Source organism: Labeo rohita, chromosome 2, assembly GCF_022985175.1.
Source record: "Labeo rohita strain BAU-BD-2019 chromosome 2, IGBB_LRoh.1.0, whole genome shotgun sequence".
Classification (NCBI taxonomy): Eukaryota; Metazoa; Chordata; class Actinopteri; order Cypriniformes; family Cyprinidae; genus Labeo; species Labeo rohita.
The window spans coordinates 14,537,676-14,555,853 of record NC_066870.1 but is presented as its reverse complement, the minus strand read 5'-3'; the positions used below and the strand labels follow the sequence as shown (position 1 = coordinate 14,555,853).

At 39.1% G+C, this 18,178-nt stretch overlaps 1 protein-coding gene across 2 annotated transcripts; it reads right to left on the bottom strand.

Moving 5' to 3' along the window:
• Window positions 1–2,514: 2,514 nt before the first annotated feature.
• On the bottom strand, window positions 2,515–16,582 carry palmda (palmdelphin a). 2 transcript variants are annotated; one of them, XM_051094557.1, is made up of 9 exons: window positions 16,455–16,582; window positions 12,208–12,259; window positions 12,026–12,106; window positions 11,810–11,928; window positions 10,957–11,071; window positions 10,825–10,849; window positions 10,598–10,714; window positions 6,945–7,808; window positions 2,515–3,374 (listed from the first exon to the last, which is right to left on the bottom strand). In XM_051094557.1, exons 2-9 carry the CDS (start codon window positions 12,250–12,252, stop codon window positions 3,334–3,336), a joined length of 1,407 nt encoding a protein of 468 aa, XP_050950514.1. In that variant the 5' UTR covers window positions 12,253–12,259; window positions 16,455–16,582; the 3' UTR covers window positions 2,515–3,333. The 2 variants fall into 2 exon arrangements, with proteins under 2 accessions (XP_050950514.1, XP_050950504.1); XM_051094547.1 differs by lacking the exon at window positions 2,515–3,374 and having other exon boundaries at window positions 4,518–7,808.
• Window positions 16,583–18,178: the final 1,596 nt, after the last annotated feature.

Below are 18,178 nucleotides of genomic sequence, written 5' to 3'. Positions count from 1 at the left end.
GAGTTTAAAGAATGAGACTGAAACGGTAATAATTTTCATTTCAAGTGAAATATCTCTTTAATATTTGTTAGTTGAAGGCACCACTTACTATTTTATCTAATAATAATATTATCAAATAAGGACTCAAAAAGATGACCTTGACATGGACATCTGATAAAAAAAGAGCATCAAAACAAAAGACAGACCAATTCATTCATTAGCACAGATAATAGAGGTGTCTCAAACAGCTGTCAGCCACATACACACACATCATGAGGTTTTATTGTCATTCCTGGTTTTCCTCTACGAGTAGAGCACATCTGAAAGGATGTTTCATACACTGTTTTGACATAAAACAGAAATATTTTTCTTTTTAGAGGTTCAGTCTTGGCTCTCATGTATAGCTTTCATAATATTTGCTGTCTCAATTCAAAAGCTGCGGCCTCCAGAGGTCACATTTGTTGCCCGAATATGTCATCAGGGCCATCTCATTTAGGAAAAGTAACCATTAACTTGCAGAGTATGAAAGAACTTACAGTAATTTATGCCTCACAAGGAATAAGTCAACTTTATAATGGTTCATTTTTGTAAACGAGACATTCTCGATGTATGCAGCTGACAAACACAACCTCGGAACACAAATTAAGATGTTTTGATGATATCCAAGAGCTTTCTGAACCTGCACAGACAGCAGTGCAACTACCACGTTCAAGGCCCAGAGAGGTAGTAAGATAGTCATTAAAATAGTATAAATATAATAAATGTTGCGCCTTGTTTTCGATCAGAGGAATGTATGTGTTGTGGTACTCTTGTGAACATGCATTGAAGACTGACACAGAAGAGAAGAAATTGTTGAATAAAGTTGTTATTTTGGTTTTCTCTGTGCACAAAAATAGCTTCATAACATTATGGTTGAACCACTGATGTCACATGGACTATTTTAATGATTTCTCTACTACGTTTCGGGCCTTGAACATGTCAGTTGCGTTGCTGTCTATCCAGGGTCACAAAGCTCTCAGATCTCATCAAAAATATCTTAATCTGTGTTCCAAAGATGAACGCAGGTCTTGAGGGTGAGTAATTAATGACAGAATTTTCATTTTTGGGTGAACTATGCCTTTAAGGCACAGCCTTCAAAATAAGATATAGCAATTGAGTTTATGTTCATCTAGAAAATTAGTTAGTGTCATTGCTTTCAGCAGATACAGTTGAGGTCAAAAGTTTACATACACCTTGCAGAAACATGATGCATTAAGAGCTAGTAGGTGTAATAGTAACTTTTTGAAGATCAAGGTAAATTTTACTTATTTTGTCTTCTGGGAAAGATGTAAGTATCTTCTGAAGGGCAGTAATAAATTAAAAATAAAAAAGAAGATATTTAGGCAAAATATGAAAAAAGTACACATCTTCATTTTGTTCAAAAGTTTACACCCCTGGCTCTTAATGCATCGTTTTTCCTTCTGGATCATCAGTGAGCATTTGAACCTTGTGTAATAGTTGCATATGAGTCCCTTAGTTGTCCTCAGTGTGAAAAAATGGATCTCAAAACCATACAGTCATTGTTGGAAACGGTTCAAATACACAAAAATGCTGAAAAACCAAAGAATTTGTGGGACATGAAGATCTTTTTTTATGAAGAACAGCGGTCTGTTTAACTGTTCAGGACAAACAAGGGACTCATGAACAACTATCACTAAAAAAAAAACCAAACAGCTGTGGATCATTCAAGGAACAACACAGTATTAAGAATCAAGCGTATGTAAACTTTTGAACAGGGTAATTTTTATAAGTTCAACTATGGGGACTATATGTAAATGTTTTTAATGTGAAATACACTATATTGCCAAAAGTATTCGCTCACCCATCCAAATAATCGGAATCAGGTGTTGCAATCACTTCCATGGCCACAGGTGTATAAAATCAAGCACCTAGGCATGCAGCCTGTTTTTACAAACATTTGTGAAAGAATGGGTCGCTCTCAGGAGCTCAGTGAATTCCATCGTGGGACTGTGATAGGAGGCCACCTGTGCAACAAGTCCATTCGTGAAATTTCCTCGCTCCTAAATATTCAACAGTCAACTGTCAGCTGTATTATAAGAATGTGGAAGCGTTTGGGAACGACAGCAACTCAGCAACGAAGTGGTAGGCCATGTAAACTGATGGAGCGGGGTCTGCGGATGCTGAGGCGCATAGTGCGAAGAGGTCGCCAACTTTCTGCAGAGTCAGTCGCTACAGACCTCCAAACTTCATGTGGTCTTCAGATTAGCTCAAGAACAGTGCGCAGAGAGCTTCATGGAATGGGTTTCCATGGCCGAGTAGCTGCATCCAAGCCATACATCACCAAGTGCAATGCATCAGATGCAGTGGTTTAAAGCACACCGCCACTGGACTCCAGAGCAGCGGAGACGTGTTCTCTGGAGTGACGAATCACGCTTCTCCATCTGGCAATCTGATGGACAAGTCTGGGTTTGGCGGTTGCCAGGAGAACAGTACTTGTCTGACTGTATTGTGCCAAGTGTAAAGTTTGGTGGAGGGGGGATAATGGTGTGGGGTTGTTTTTCAGGAGCTGGGCTTGGCTGCTTAGTTCCAGTGAAAGGAACTCTGAGTGCTTCAGCATACCAAGGCATTTTGGACAATTCCATGCTCCCAACTTTGTGGGAACAGTTTGAAGCTGGCCCCTTCCTCTTCCAACATGACTGTGCACCAGTGCACAAAGCAAGGTCCATAAAGACATGGATGACAGAGTCTGCTGTGGATGAACTTGACTGGCCTGCACAGAGTCCTGACCTCAACCCGACAGAACACCTTTGGGATGAATTAGAGCGGAGACTGAGAGCCAGGCCTTTTCGTCCAACATCAGTGTGTGACCTCACAAATGTGCTTCTGGAAGAATGGTCAAAAATTCCCATAAACACACTCCTAAACCTTGTGGACAGCCTTCCCAGAAGAGTTGAAGCTGTTATAGCTGCAAAGGGTGGACCGACGTCATATTGAACCCTATGGATTAGGAATGGGATGTCACTTAAATTCATATGCGAGTCAAGGCAGGTGAGCGAATACTTTTGGCAATATAGTGTTCTTATTCAAACACTACTGTCATTAAAATTGTAGTTAAATTATGTGTAGAAATAAATTAAATTGACAGCAGCATAAAATGATAAGTTGTAAAGAGTTAGAATTCAAATTCAACATTTTTGTGAACTATTTTCTCGAAAAGTGTTAATAACACATCCTTATTTTGCTTTCAGAAGGCTCCTCTGAGATGTTGATTCAAGATCCTCGATTCGCTGGCCGCTCTGGACAATCATGCGAGAGTCTCAGAGTTCCCAAAGTGTGAGTGCCACAAAATGTGCGTTATGCCGTTTGACCCAGTTTTTCCATCTGTATCTGTAATGCTGTAGGGAGCATGAGAGAAAAAAAAAACATTGATTTAGCTACTCAATTGTATTCTCCCAACCAAACACAAGTTAATGGACAGCACGCACATGCTGATGCACACCAGATCCAACACCAGCAGCTTTTCACTTAATAGCTCTCAGAAGCGTTCCATCTCCTCAACGATTAATCTTATGGTGAAGTTTAAGTAAAAGGGTAATCTTAATAAACTCCAGCTATAAGGACATTTGTCCTCAGAAACATGCTATCCCTATTTATATAATCCCCAAGATTGATTATATAAGAGTGTTTCAGCACACGACCCAGCCTTCTTAAAAGCCTCTTAAGGTTGAAACACATGCGCAGCAAATTATCTGCCCACCACTGTAGTGTGTGTGTGTGTTTTTAAAGAAGATTGACAAGGCTTGATTGTGTATTTTACAATGGAGCGATGACAGAGAGGGGGTCATGTGTGGGATTGTGTCCCCCATTCTTTAGATAAAGCATACTGTTAAATGACTTTGTTCATACTGAGTCTATAACAGCAAAATATTGTCATAATGGCTTTAAGTTAGCGTGGTGTCAAAAGTGAGTCACTAATCTTTTCATGCAACATTTGTGTGGGTGGTGACGTCGTAATCAGACTGTTTTTTTCCGCATTAAAGGAATAGATCACTCAAAATAATGAATATTCTGTCATTTACTCATGACTTCTAAAATCTGTACTGTTACATTTCCTGTGGAACACCAAAGACCTTTTCAAAAAACCTTTATGCGGCTCTTACAATATAACTTCCTCTGTGTTCCTTGGAATAAAAAAAAAAACAATGTGTTGATATTGTTAGCTAAAAATTTAAAAATGAATTTTTTTATTGAAATAAAGTTGAATTAATTATACAAAAAGACAGAAGCAAATTTGAATGACTACATTTCAGTGGGGGGAAAAATAAATGGCTCAATTCAAAATATTAATAAACACTATAATAGTTTATAAATAATAATAATAATAATAATAATAATAATAATATAACACCTATTAATAAATATATTTTGATTTTGGGTGAACGATCCCTTTAAACAGAACTTGTCAGAATATTAAAAAAGAAGAAAAAAAAACAAGACTGATTCAGTCAATTTTATTAAAAAGGTTCATCAGTCACGCTTTTCACAAAACACCCATAAACAAAATCAAAGCAAAAGAAAGAGAACAAAAGACAAAAGAAGCACAATCCATGACAGCAAGCAAGTCTGTACATGTCACAGCAGATTGCATGCCATCATGCTAATTATTAAAAGTGGCAAAAGTATAGTTAACATATGCAAAATGTCAAAAGAAATAGCATAGAATAGCATAGAAAGTTTGGCAGATGAAAATAAAGGAGAGTAGTTGCATTTAGCATGTATTATTTTGAAAGAGATGTGAATTTCCATCCTTTTACCACAAGAGGGAGGTAAAGCTCTAAATCAGGGGTCTTCAACTTTTTTTTAGGGATGCCTTGGTGGATACAAACACGTTTTGTGTACAAATAGATGCATTCTAAGCCTGACCTTTAATAACATGCAGGGGTTCTACATAACGTATTTACATACGATACATTGCACATTCATTAAAAATCAGTTCGTATCATATGCCTACTTCAAGTGAAATTAAACTGTACAATAATATACATCTTAAAGAGAACCTTGGGTGTTAAGACTCGTATGGCTTAATATAATGTAAATGATGTCTCTTACTGAAGTAAGTAGCAGAAAACCCATGAAAGATTTACACTATTTTATACAAACACACCGTTTTATATATATTTCGGACTATGGGGGGTGCCATCATTTCGATGACAGGAAATGGCCTATTTGATCTCACAATGAAAATGTACCTGTGGGAACTTTTTCGCAAGACCAATAAGTACATATCACTGCAGTTTTCAAAAGAAATTAACACTAGAGGTGGTAAAACAGTTAATGATTACAGCTCCATATGTTTCACTTTCGGTGTTGACCCCCGCCAGATTACTACCCCCTAGTTTTGGTAGGTTTAGGGTTAGGTGTGGGGGTTCGAAAAACATGACTCACGATGAAAGAGCTGAAAGATGAGAGATCAAAAACAAGCTAAAACTGTATGGCTGCAATTGCGTTTTTATGTCACATTCACTTTTGTTCATACTTTCGTGTAGGTTTAGGTGTAGTGCAGACAGCACGTTATTTTAAAACGTCACATAGCATTAGTTATAGCGCCACTCAACGACAAACGTGTTCATCTGTTCCGGGGGAAAAAGGCGAACAGTCTTTTAGCGCCACTCAGTGGACAATTCACACTGAATGTCACAAAACGTACATCTTGGGAAAAAGCTCCCACAGGTACATTTTTGTCATGAGATCAGGTTGGAAATGGTTGCACTTTGTGAACTACTGGTGCTACCTGTTGCTATTTTTACCGCAGAACAACTTGGAAAATAAAATACATAGCTACTGAAAATGGTAACAGGTGGAGATGGATATAAGCGTAGGCTTAAATCTAAATGCACCTGGATATCAAGAAACTCCTGCAGTGGCTGCAGCATCACGTCAAATGTCGGCATGTTTACATTCTGCCAGGATGGCATCTAGCGTTTCTTGTGTCTGCCGTTTTCAAGCTCTTTCAGTAGCTGTGGTCTACTAAAAGCCTCAAAAGCATCAGGGATAAAGTGGAGAGAACAAAGACGCAGGTCTTTATGAAGTTTTATTAGTTCACAGGAATCTTTCTATTCTTTTCTCCTCATATTATCACTTGAAAAGCAGTGAAGACTTGCATCACTTCTCTTGTTGCCTTTCGACTGAAAAATTACAACCAAAAGCCACACAATGTGGCATTGTATCAATATTTTTTTTTTTTTACTAGTTGTGATACGGTAAAAATAGCAATAGACACCGCCAGTAGCTCACTGAGTGCAACCATTTAAAGTCATCGAAATAAATGCGCCCCACACAGGCCAAAATATGTATAAAACGAAGTGGATTTTTTAAATAACGTAAATCTTTCATATCAAACTGATAAGAAATGTTTCTTTAGCACCATATTGGCATATTACAATGATTTCTGAATGATCATGTGACTGGAGTAATGGGTGTGGAGAATTCAGAAAATACAGAAAAAACAGAACATAGTTATTTCAATCACAATAATATTTTACAATATTACAGTTTTTACTGGGGTTTCTATTAAATGTATGCAGCCTTGGTGAGCGAGATGAATTTTAGAAGTATTTTTAGTTAACTTAATAAACATTTCCACAAAAATTGATTTGAGATTAAATGCGATACCACTAATTGAAGACCCCTGCTCTAAAGTTATGCATATACAGTACAACAATGTGTTTCTACACACATTGTCGGACAACATAAGCAAATACCAACATGAAAGATAGAAAGCAGTTTGTTAAGACACTGAAAAACTGAAAACCACAATGTAAGACAGCAGTGTCCAGCATGCAGAGCAAGAGAAGCCAGTCTGGTAAGAAGCTGCATCATAGAAGAGCTGATAGAGTGTTAGTGAAACTACATCAACACACAGCAGGGCTTATGTCTCCTTTTGACCTTTTTGATCTTTGGGGTACCTGTAGTGGATGATTCCTCCGTGCCATCTCTTTTGCCTTTCCGTCCAGCAGAGTAGGGAAAGGCGTTGTTGGCATTGGAGTTCTGATGGGGGTTGAGGCTCTTGCTTGCTTCATCTTCACCATCTCCAATGACCACCAGCTCTGCCCGAACTGAGCCCTCATAACTCTGACTGTCATCTTCAGCATTCTGGTAGCCCATGAAGATCATGGTGACGGGCTCGTCCGATGGCATGGCGTTCAAGACGCTGAGTTTGGAGTTCTCAGAGTAGGCTGGACACGGGCTGTGGTTTCTGATGTCACTATCCAAATGGCGCATTCCCCGGTGGTTCTCTCTTTGGTTGTAATATGGTCCATGCATGTGTCTTTCCCCTCGGCTGTTGTGGTAATATTCGTCTGGTCTGTCATTGTAATTAGGCATTGGCAGAAGAGGAACTCCATGACCCACGTCCTCTGGATAGCAAACACCATCATCGTACACAAGCTCAGGCCATGCCGATAAGTCGTCGCTATAGGGATCTTGATATCCGTTGGACTCTAGGCTCTTTCTTTTGTCAGGGGCTGATTGTAGTTTATGGGAAAGGTTGTAGTGATATGAAGGGTTCATTTGAACCTGACTACACATCTTCTTTTTCTCAGACGCCTGTCTCAGCAATTCCTCGACTTCAATGGGACTGAGTTCATCCACTCCATTCGCCCCAGGCTGGTGGCCGTCTGTACGCAGAGCATAGATGGACTTCCGTCCATCGTCGTAGACTTTGATGCCTTTCTGCTGGAGCTCTTGGGGAGAAATGGTGGAAGTGGAAAGGACTTGGCTTTCACCAGTGAGCAAGTCCTTCTGAACATTAATTTCCATGGCGAACAAAGCTGTAGGAGACAAATGGAATGTGTGTAATATATTAGAATATATATACACTGACCAAAATTATAAATGCAACACTTTTGTTTTTGCCCCCATTTTTCATGAGCTGAACTCAAAGATCTTAGACTTTTTCTATGTACACAAAAGGCCTATTTCTATAAAATACTCTTCACAAATCTGTCTAAATCTGTGTTAGTGAGTACTTCTCCTTTGCCGAGATAATCCATCCACCTCACAGGTGTGGCATATCAAGATGCTGATTAGACAGCATGATTATTGCACAGGTGTGCCTTAGGCTGGCTACAATAAAAGGCCACTGTAAAATGTGCAGTTTTATCACACAGCACAATGCCACAGATGTCGCAAGTTTTAAGGGAGCATGCAGTTGGCACGCTGACTGCTGGAATGTCCACCAGAGCTGTTGCCCGTGAGATGAATGTTCATTTCTTTACCATAAGCCATCTCCAAAGGTGTCTCAGAGAATTTGGCAGTACATCCAACCGGCCTCACAACCACAGACCATGTGTAACCACACCAGCCCAGGACCTCCACATCTAGCATCTTCACCTCCAAGATTGCCTGAGACTAGCCACCCGGACAGTTGCTGCAACAATCGGTTTGCATAACCAAAGAATTTCTGCACAAACTGAAACCATCTCAGGGAAGCTCATCTGCATGCTCGTCGTCCTCATCGGGGTCTCGACCTGAGTGCAGTTCGCCGCTCTAACTGACTTGAGTGGGCAAATGCTTACATTCAATGGCATCTGGCACTTTGGAGAGGTGTTCTCTTCACGGATGAATCCTGGTTTTCACTGTACAGGGCAGATGGCAGACAGCGTGTATAGCGTTGTGTGGGTGAGCGGTTTGCTGATGTCAACGTTGTGGATTGAGTGGCCCATGGTGGCGGTGGGGTTATGGTATGGGCAGGCATATGTTATGGACAACGAACACAGGTGCATTTTATTGATGGCATTTTGAATGCACAGAGATACCGTGACGAGATCCTGAGGCCCATTGTTTTGCCATTCATCCATGACCATCACCTCATGTTGCAGCATGATAATGCACGGCCCCATGTTGCAAGGATCTGTACACAATTCCTGAAAGCTGAAAACATCCCAGTTCTTGCATGGTCAGCATACTCACCGGACATGTCACCCACTGAGCATGTTTGGGATGCAGCGTTTTCCAGTTCCTGCCAATATCCAGCAACTTCGCACAGTCATTGATGAGGAGTGGATCAACATTCCACAGGCCACAATCAACAACCTGATCAACTCTATGCGAAGGAGATGTGTTGCACTGCGTGAGGCAAATGGTGGTCACACCAGATATTGACTGGTTTTCGGACCCCCCTGGACCCCCCCAATAAAGTAAAACTGCACATTTTAGAGTGGCCTTTTATTGTGGTCAGCCTAAGGCACACCTGTGCAATAATCATGCTGTCTAATCTGCATCTTGGTATGCCACACCTGTGAGGTGGATGGATTATCTCGGCAAAGGAGAAGTGCTCACTAACACAGATTTAGACAGATTTGTGAACAATATTTTAGAGAAATATGCCTTTTGTGTACATAGAAAAAGTCTTAGATCTTTGAGTTCAGCTCATGAAAAATGAGGGCAAAAACAAAAGTGTTGCATTTATAATTTTGGTCAGTATATATATAAATGTGTCTTAGCAGTGTGTGGACACAACCAATAGATAAAAATCTAAAACTTAAATTGTCTCATTTATCAAGCCGTTTTGATTTTCAGGCCCCGCCTATAAGTGCTAATGGACTTTCCCGTATAAGCAGATTTTCGCCCTCAGCCAGTTGTATGCCGTCCGCCATTTTCGCTGTGCTGTGGTGACAATAATGTCTCATAAGCATTGCAGGTATTTTGTAGTTACATGTAAAAGTGAACATAAGAGTCTTCATTTCCTCCCAACATCCCTGGAAGAGGGGGCGGGGTTAGCAGTAGCTCAATTATCATTTAAAGAGACATGCATCAAAATGGGTTGCTGTGAACAGAGCTGTTTTTGACAAGGCAAAAAGGTGGTTGTTTTACATGACCATTGAGGAATTTTAAACAAAGTATGTTGCAGACATTTCATGAAGACAATAAAGAATCAACTTGTGGGGTTGAGGGTATGTGTTTGTCCCTTTAGATGCAAATGAGCTGGTGCACTCTTCACTCACTCAGGGCTGTGCCCATGCTAATAGGGCAGAGATCATCACAAATGGGCACGGATTTCTCCCTACAATGACATGTTAGCAGGGAGAAATCTGTAACGGCTTGTTCAGAGAGACTGTTTATGATTTATTAGGATTATAAAAAAAATGACTGGGTGGATTTTTACCATCACAGGCTTGCTGTTTTCACACACTGCGGCCACACAACTGTTCAAACACCTTATAAAAGCAATTTTTGCATAATAAATCACATAAATCCCTTGGATTCCCAAAATTTTTTGTCATCTAAATCTATTTGATCTAAAATATTTCCTCAAAGCACACCAAAAAACATTTCAATTTAACACTACGTTTGCAAGATTATAAGCTTTTGGTTACTGGTCACATGACAATAAATAAAGTTTCAATCTTGGTTTAGTAAGATTCATTTAGTTTTTTATCATAATCTGACACTTTTATAATTTAATTCACTTTTTTAGTTAGCTTTACGCAACTAATGATACCCTTGGGGTCTACCAAGAATTTGCTAACCCCCATTTGGAAAATCCTGTCAAAATAATTGATTTTGTTGTTCTACATTATAGAAACACTGTATGTTGAAAACAGTTCTTTCAGTTTACCAGGTTTGGCTTGGTTGGTTTTTGCTTCAGTTTCCAGGTCTTGTTTCTTCCTCTGTTTTAATAGGGGGGTGCTGGGCTTTAGCATATTAGGAATCGTTGAATGAATATAGATCGGCTCTGCCAAAACAATGAAAAGATTCATAAACATGGCAAAACTTAACACAAAAATATTCTGGCAATTTGTTTATGGTCCATACAGCATTGCGATGGAGTTTTATAGCACTTACCTGATGTGAAATCTGCTTTCACTGCCTGTGGAGATACAAACACAATCATGTCTTAACATATAAAGTCTATGTAGTTCACTGAAACAAAATGTTTCTTATTTTAATTTATTAACCACATCAAAAGCAGTGTACCTTAATGATGTCCTCTGGAGACTTTTCAATGGCTTTTAGCCTCTTTAGAATCAGTCCCTCATTTGTTGAGATGTTCATTTCCTCTCTCTCCAATGCTTCAATCTCTTTCTCTATCCTACAGAGCATGCGTTACAATAATTGTTTAAATAAGACTTTCTAAATATGCAGTCCTGGCACACACACTGAGATTGACCTGTATTACCGGGTCAAGTCACACAAGACTGCCGTCCCTGACAAAGCACCCGTCACTCTGTTTGCACTTTTTGTCGCATAGACATGCTAGACCCAAGAAGCAATTATGAAAGCAATATAAACAAATATTTAATAACACACATTTGAATTTACTCTCTCATGTGACTGAATCAGAATCATCATCAGTCTGAATCAATTAATGCACTCTCTAAAAATGAAACAGACAGCAATATTTGGGCCAGGCTGCGACCTGCATGTAGCAGCCTTTCAAGGACATGGAAACAGCTTTTTTTAGCATCCTTCTCTGACTTCATTGCTACTACAATGCAATGCAGTTACAAAGCATTGCACATCTCTTGCCTCATACTTCACTCTAATAGATTTCATTACGGCACCACAGGGCAAATGACATTAGCTGAGAAACATCACAACCAGCCCTGAAGTTCTTTGAGTTAAATACAAAAGACCTTTAAAAGATTGAACTCTTAACACAATGTTCAGATTGAAAACGATTTGTATTTATGAGATGTCAGTGAGCCTGATTTGCCATGACAATCTCAATAAACTAACTGCCATTCTTTATCAAAAAGATAAACAAATGAAAATGCTACAGTAATGAACCCATACAATAATGAAATCTAACTTTATTCTTTCATCTTACCGATGTATGTTGCTCTTGAGGTGTTTAGTCTGTTGCGCATCTTCAAGAGCTTTTTGTGTTTCCTGTGCATTACTGCTGTTCATCCCATCCATGAGCCACAGATCTCTCATGGACCTTTTCTATAAAAGACATGTAGAGATGCTTTAAATCCTAGACCACACAATTCAGAAAAATGCTGATTAACAGGAAACTATACTTCCAACATCAAGAAGGTACCTTGACATGTTGAAGCTTTAGTTTCTCTCTGTCGATCTCAAGCCGTTTGAGAGCAATTTCCTCTTGGATTTTTTTCTTATTCTGTGGACGAATGTTTATATAGAGATGCTATGTAAGTGGCCGCAATACAGTTGTTGTAAATTCCAGAGCTTTGAAATAAGTAGACAATCCCATGTGGTTACCGTAATAGCTTGTAGGCGCTCCTTTAAGAGTTCTGCTTCTTCCATCCTGCCTCTGGAGAATAAAAAAGAAACATTTATCCTTTATATGACACTATAAAATCATCATCCATTCCATTTTGACATCTGTCTAATGTCTCAAAAGGTTATTGGGTGATATGTAGGTCAAACTCCATATAGTGACACTGATTTTTCACTGCATGAGTTAATGTCCATTCATCACCACATGCTTCCTGCTTTCTAAAGATCACTGCGGTTCCATGAATAGCAGCAGTGGTAAAACAGTCTCTGAGATGCACCATAAATAATCTGCCTGACAGGGTTTGGTCGCCTGTGTCTGAGTGGGTGACCCCTTGTAGACACTGCCGGGTTTCATAGACATCCAAGTAAGGCCTTAGGCTAGAACTTGCCCCTTTAAGTAGCTTCATGCTTCATTCACCCAATTTCCAGTTAAAGATCTCTTACAATAGGCCAGATATGACCGCCTGTGATTGTCACATCAGTTGTAATGCAGGAATATGAAACAATATTGTAAAGCTACAAGCAAAGCAATGAATAGATCAATGTTTCCTACAAAATTCTTTATCAGCATACAATTTGAACTGGGTTCATAGTTGTTAACATATCATGATAGGTGACATATCAAGAAAATCTTACTTTTTTCGCATGTTTAAAGGAGAAGTCCACTTCCAAAACAAAGATTCTTATATAATGTACTCACCCCCCTTGTCATCTAAGATTGTCAACTTCAAAAATCATTTCAAAATCATCCTACATCGCTGCAGAAGTACCGACTGAGTCTTTGCAAAGTGAACATGCAAAGAAGATCAAACACCCTTAACAAAAAAGGTAAAACAGTGATAAAGGATGATTTTGAAGTTGAGGGAGAACATGAAATGGGAGTTTTTCGACATACCCTAACTGTCATGAACTGGAAAACAGTTCAGGCAGAGTAAGACAAGACGAGCGTTTGGCATTAAAAAGTATATAAATTGTATTATTTTTATTAAAATAACCGATCGTTTCGCTAGATAAGACCCTTCTTCCTCAGCTGGGATTGTTTACAACCGTATTTGGGATCATTTGAAGCCACATTTAAGCTGCATTTTGGAAGTTCAAAATCGGGGCACCATATCAGTCCATTATATGGAGAAAGAAAGACATGCACATCTTGGATGACAAGGGGTGAGTACATTATATGTGAATCTTTGTTTTGGAAGTGGACTTCTCCTTTAAGTGTTATAATTGGGACCCCAGTGCATCTACCAACCCAAAAAATGTTAAAAAGGACAACCCAGTAACTTCATTTTGGTATGCCTTTTTCTGCAAGCATGTGAAAAACAAGCCGCTCAGATTTCACTCTCCCTATGACATAGGAAGAGTATCTTATTATAATATTACCACTCCTCAATTTGCATGTTTTCACCCAAGGTGACGTTATTGCGTTTTTGCAAGCGACAACGGTGTACCAGTTTTTAATGCCATGGCGAAAGTTAAAGCAAAGCTTGCTAACTGTTCTGTCGTTGGCTACACAGACGAGCAGAGAACACTATTTAGAGTCCCAGCATCAGAGGAGAAAAGAGAGCAGTGGATTTATTGTTTTTTTTTTTTTTACTGCGCGTGAGCCAGATGTATATTAGATGTTTAAACTAATATGGTTTAAAACGCATGATTTCTGAATGATAGACTTGGTAAACAAAACCAAAACTGTCATTTTTTAGCAGAATATCCAAGGTACGAGCTGTAAAAGCACAGTCCTATTCCGGAAAAAGTGGGGTGGGGAGCAGCAGCTCATTTGCATTTATGCATTAAAACAGCATGTTTCTGCTTTCACTCAAAATATGCATTTTTAAAATGATGTAATAAATATAAACAATGCCATTGAACTGAACAAAATTCACATATTTTGCTGATTATTGCTGCTGAAAATGCTCAACTACTGTCATGTTTTGGGCTGTACTAATTGGTCGGACCGGGAAAAACGTGGAGTACTATAGGCTGCCAAAAGTTAAAACAAATCGAGGACAAGAGTGCAAAAAACTGTCTGAGGAACAAAAGGCATTTGTGGTTGGCCAAACTGAACCAGGATTTCCAAGGCAAGAATCTTGACAACATTAAGTTTGTTCTTATTTCCGGTCAGGTATGTGAAATAGGCTAATATCTTAATTAATACTGCTCGTACATATGTATTAACTTTAGTTTGTCAAAATATTGTGCCCTTGCCTGCTAACAAAGTCCTTCTCTATATGATTTAGCAGCTTCCACATGTTTTTGCAGCTTCCATTGTTTAGACAGCATAAATTAGCAGAACAACATCTTCAGTAGTACATTTACAGTGCAATCAATACTGCTGTTTACATCTGAGTATCTCCAATGTGGCCATGCATCTGGGTAACTGACCAAACTGTGAAGTAAGTGCAAACCCTCTATTGTAAAAGGGGACATAACAGATGTACTTTCAATTATCATTGACATGAAATGGAAGTTTTGCTGACTTGTGATTAAATGAGTCTTTCTGACGTGATAAAACAACATAAAAGCTGATAAAGCTGGTTGTGTTTATATGTTAATTTTTGCATGCAATCATTGAGCGACATGCTGGTTTTGTTTTATTTTGCATTTCTAATATCTAAGGCAATATAGGCTTTCTTTTGCCATGATTCTGTAGATTAGCCATCATATAGAATAAATTTAAATTCATCTCATCTGCTTTTGATCTACTCATTTAAACTTTCAGGCATATTTTTGCTAAATATACTTGAGTTTTATTGTTTTTTACCAACACAAGTACTTGTCTTGAACAGTAACACTGTCATGTTTTAGTGACAGCAGAGCCTGTGTCTGTGGATCCCCAGGCTCACAGGAAATGTGAGACCGACTCCAGACTTCCTGTCTCTGTCCATGTTTCATACATAGACAGTATCCAGTGCTGACTCAACACAACCCTGCTCATCTGCTTTAGATATAGGGCTGCTCACAGACCTGGACTCTACCTACACAGTTCGGTGTTAATTTCATTATCATACTAAAATATTGTCCAGGATACTTAGCATTAGTTAAAGAAATAAAATTACGTTCCAAAAATGTTTCCAGGAGAGACAATTTAATCTAATTTCAGTTAATATCAACTTATCTACAGATAAGTTTGGTAACCCCTTACACTCCAGAATTCCACTAGACTCAGGCACAATCTAAAAATAACAAGGCCACCCAGGGGTACATTGCCTAATAAATTCGACAGGGTGCACACCAAACCACTGGGTCTCTGTTCTCCCTGACACAAAAACCCACTAACCGTTCTGAAATAATGAATGCATATAAGGGCCAGATTAGAATACGACAAAAAAAAATTGTGAAGGGATAAAACGACTATTAACAAATGCCCTCTTTTTTAAATTGACATGGTGAGGGCAATATCTGAAACCCAGCAGAACTCATGCAAATTAACCAGATTGCACTGCATTATACTGTGTAAATAGCGGAAAAAGCACAGAAATGAATTCTTACCAACAACCAGACAATTTTATGGCAGAGAAATATTTTAGCACAGATCCAACGCAAACGTAATAAGATGGTTGGCAGATGTCATACTAGGTAAATGATATATTATTTAAGTGTGTAAACACTCTACTTTTTGCAGGCCTGCACGGCACATGGTCAGTTTCCCTGTTAGTGTTATCCTAGAGGAAGTTTCTCTCTAATCTCCACTAATCTGATCACCAGTCAGTTAAGATGTAAATCTCTTGTGGCATCTGCTCCCATAACAATATCTTGACTGAACAAACATCCAGGAATTGTACACTTAATTATATTTGAATGCAGATATGGGACATCTTAAACCTTATCAAACTATTTAAAGTTGTATCCAAAATCAACGATATATGAAAAATAACTTTTTGTGAGCATGCAGGTGTTTAAAAATATAGAAAATTGGACATGATCTGCAATTACATTGGTTTTAAAATGTCACTGAATATTTTAATGACTACTTAAAATAGTAGGTGAAAGTTTAAACCCTCACTTTCCCCAAACTAAATGTCACCCAATCCACAGTATCTGTGTAAGTGACTGCAGGTTTCTGCTGCCTCAATGACATTTGAAGATGAGCCGAGAACATCGATTCACGTGCAAATGAACTCTGCAAAACTTTAGACAAATCTTCAGCAGGTTATGGGTTCAGTTAATTGACATTCACACTGTTATCTTTGTATCTTCACTAAGAAAAGTAAAACGGCGGAAAACACACTTACCGGGCCGCTGAAGACGAACGGATATCCAGAAGGGTTTTCTGAGTTCACACGCAGTCGTCAAGCAGCGCTCATTTAATGGCTAAGGCGCGGGCAGGTGCTGTAGGCATGATTGACAGTCCTCCCTTGAGCCAATGAAATGCCAGTGAGCTTGTTCAGTTGTTCAGCTGAGTCCGTAGTGATGGGTCGTTCTTGAACGATTCGTTCATTTTGAACGAATCTTTAATGTGACTCGGGACGAACGAGTCGCCTCGGGGAGTGATTCGTTCAGTCGCGCATGCGCAACATCCTATTAGGTTCTGTACTGGAATTAGTTCACCTGTTTTAGAGTCGTTCGTTCACCTTATGGGGCTGTCACGTGATGAACGAACGACTCAAACCCGAAGACTCAAAAGATGAACTAATCAATTCTCTTTCCGGCTCAGGCTGCATAGGTTAACATTACGGGGATGTCACGTGATGAACGAACGACTCAAACCCGAGGACTCAAAAGATGAACTAATCAATTCTCTTTCCGGCTCAGGCTGCATAGGTTAACGTTACGGGGATGTCACGTGATGAACGAACGACTCAAACCCGAGGACTCGAGAGATGAACTAATCAATTCTCTTTCCGGCTCAGGCTGCATAGGTTAACGTTACAGGGCTGTCACGTGATGAACGAACGACTCAAACCCGAGGACTCGAGAGATGAACTAATCAATTCTCTTTCCGGCTCAGACTGCGTTGGTTAGCTAATTGGGCTGTCACGTGATGAACGAACAACTCAAACCCGAAAACTTGTCAGATAAGAGGCGAGGTGAGCGAATCATAGACTAAAGACCCAGGTAAACAATGAATGAATCTTTTCTGTTTCTTATAGCATTATAGTTTTGTTTTGTTTGTAGTGTGATCAAGTTTGTGTAAGCAGTAGATGTGTTAGGGAGGTAAAACGTAACATTTTAATTATATTTTGCTAAAATGAACGAAATGAACGAAATGACTCGAAAAAAGATTCGTTCATTTTGCTGAACGAGACTCAAAGGACCGAGTCGGTAAAATGATCCGAACTTCCCATCACTACTCTGTAGTCTCATCAGTGAATGTCCGAAGTAAATGACGACAGCCCACACCCTTATAAGCTTGTGACAATTTATGCCTCTGTGTTTGTTATCAGTGGAGGTTAACAAACTTTAGAAAATAGCGTTTTCTTGAAAAATGTTGAAATAAAAAAGTATGTTCAATTACTTACCTAATAATTATCTAATAAAAAGCTTATTTAGCAAATACAGACATTATAAATAAACTACATTTCGTCAAAATTCCGTTTTGACTAAAATCAAACTCTATGATATGTCTTGTGAAACATAGCTTTGGTTCAAAGTTAGTTTTAATTTGAAAGTGCATAATTTTTGCACTTTTTTTGCGATAGGACTGTTAAGATATGACAGAAAGCGAGTGGAAGAGAGAGAGAGGGACGGATCGGGAAAAGTCTACGAGGCAGGATTCGAACTCGGGACTAAGGTGACGCCTAAAGCATAACTGCGCCATACGCCATGGCGCTGCTGACAAGGATATCGGCGCCAAGGGCTCAAAAATTCTTAGAATAAAAGAAAATGCGTGTAAACATTGATATCAAACGAACTGTGGCTATTTTTCTCAGTTTCGTACAGCAGAATAGATACAGTTGGATGGTTTTACTGGCAAGCTGTTCTTTTAATCTAATTTTAATTTGAAAACTTTTTACTG

Coding starts and splice junctions, on each gene's coding strand:
- palmda (XM_051094547.1), bottom strand. CDS start 12,252: ATGGAAGAAGCAGAACTCTTAAAGGAGCGCCTACAAGCTATTACG. Junction 10,850..10,956: donor CTCCAGAGGACATCATTAAG/GTACACTGCTTT, acceptor GTATCTCCACAG/GCAGTGAAAGCAGATTTCAC. Junction 7,809..10,597: donor AACCAACCAAGCCAAACCTG/GTAAACTGAAAG, acceptor TGTCTCCTACAG/CTTTGTTCGCCATGGAAATT.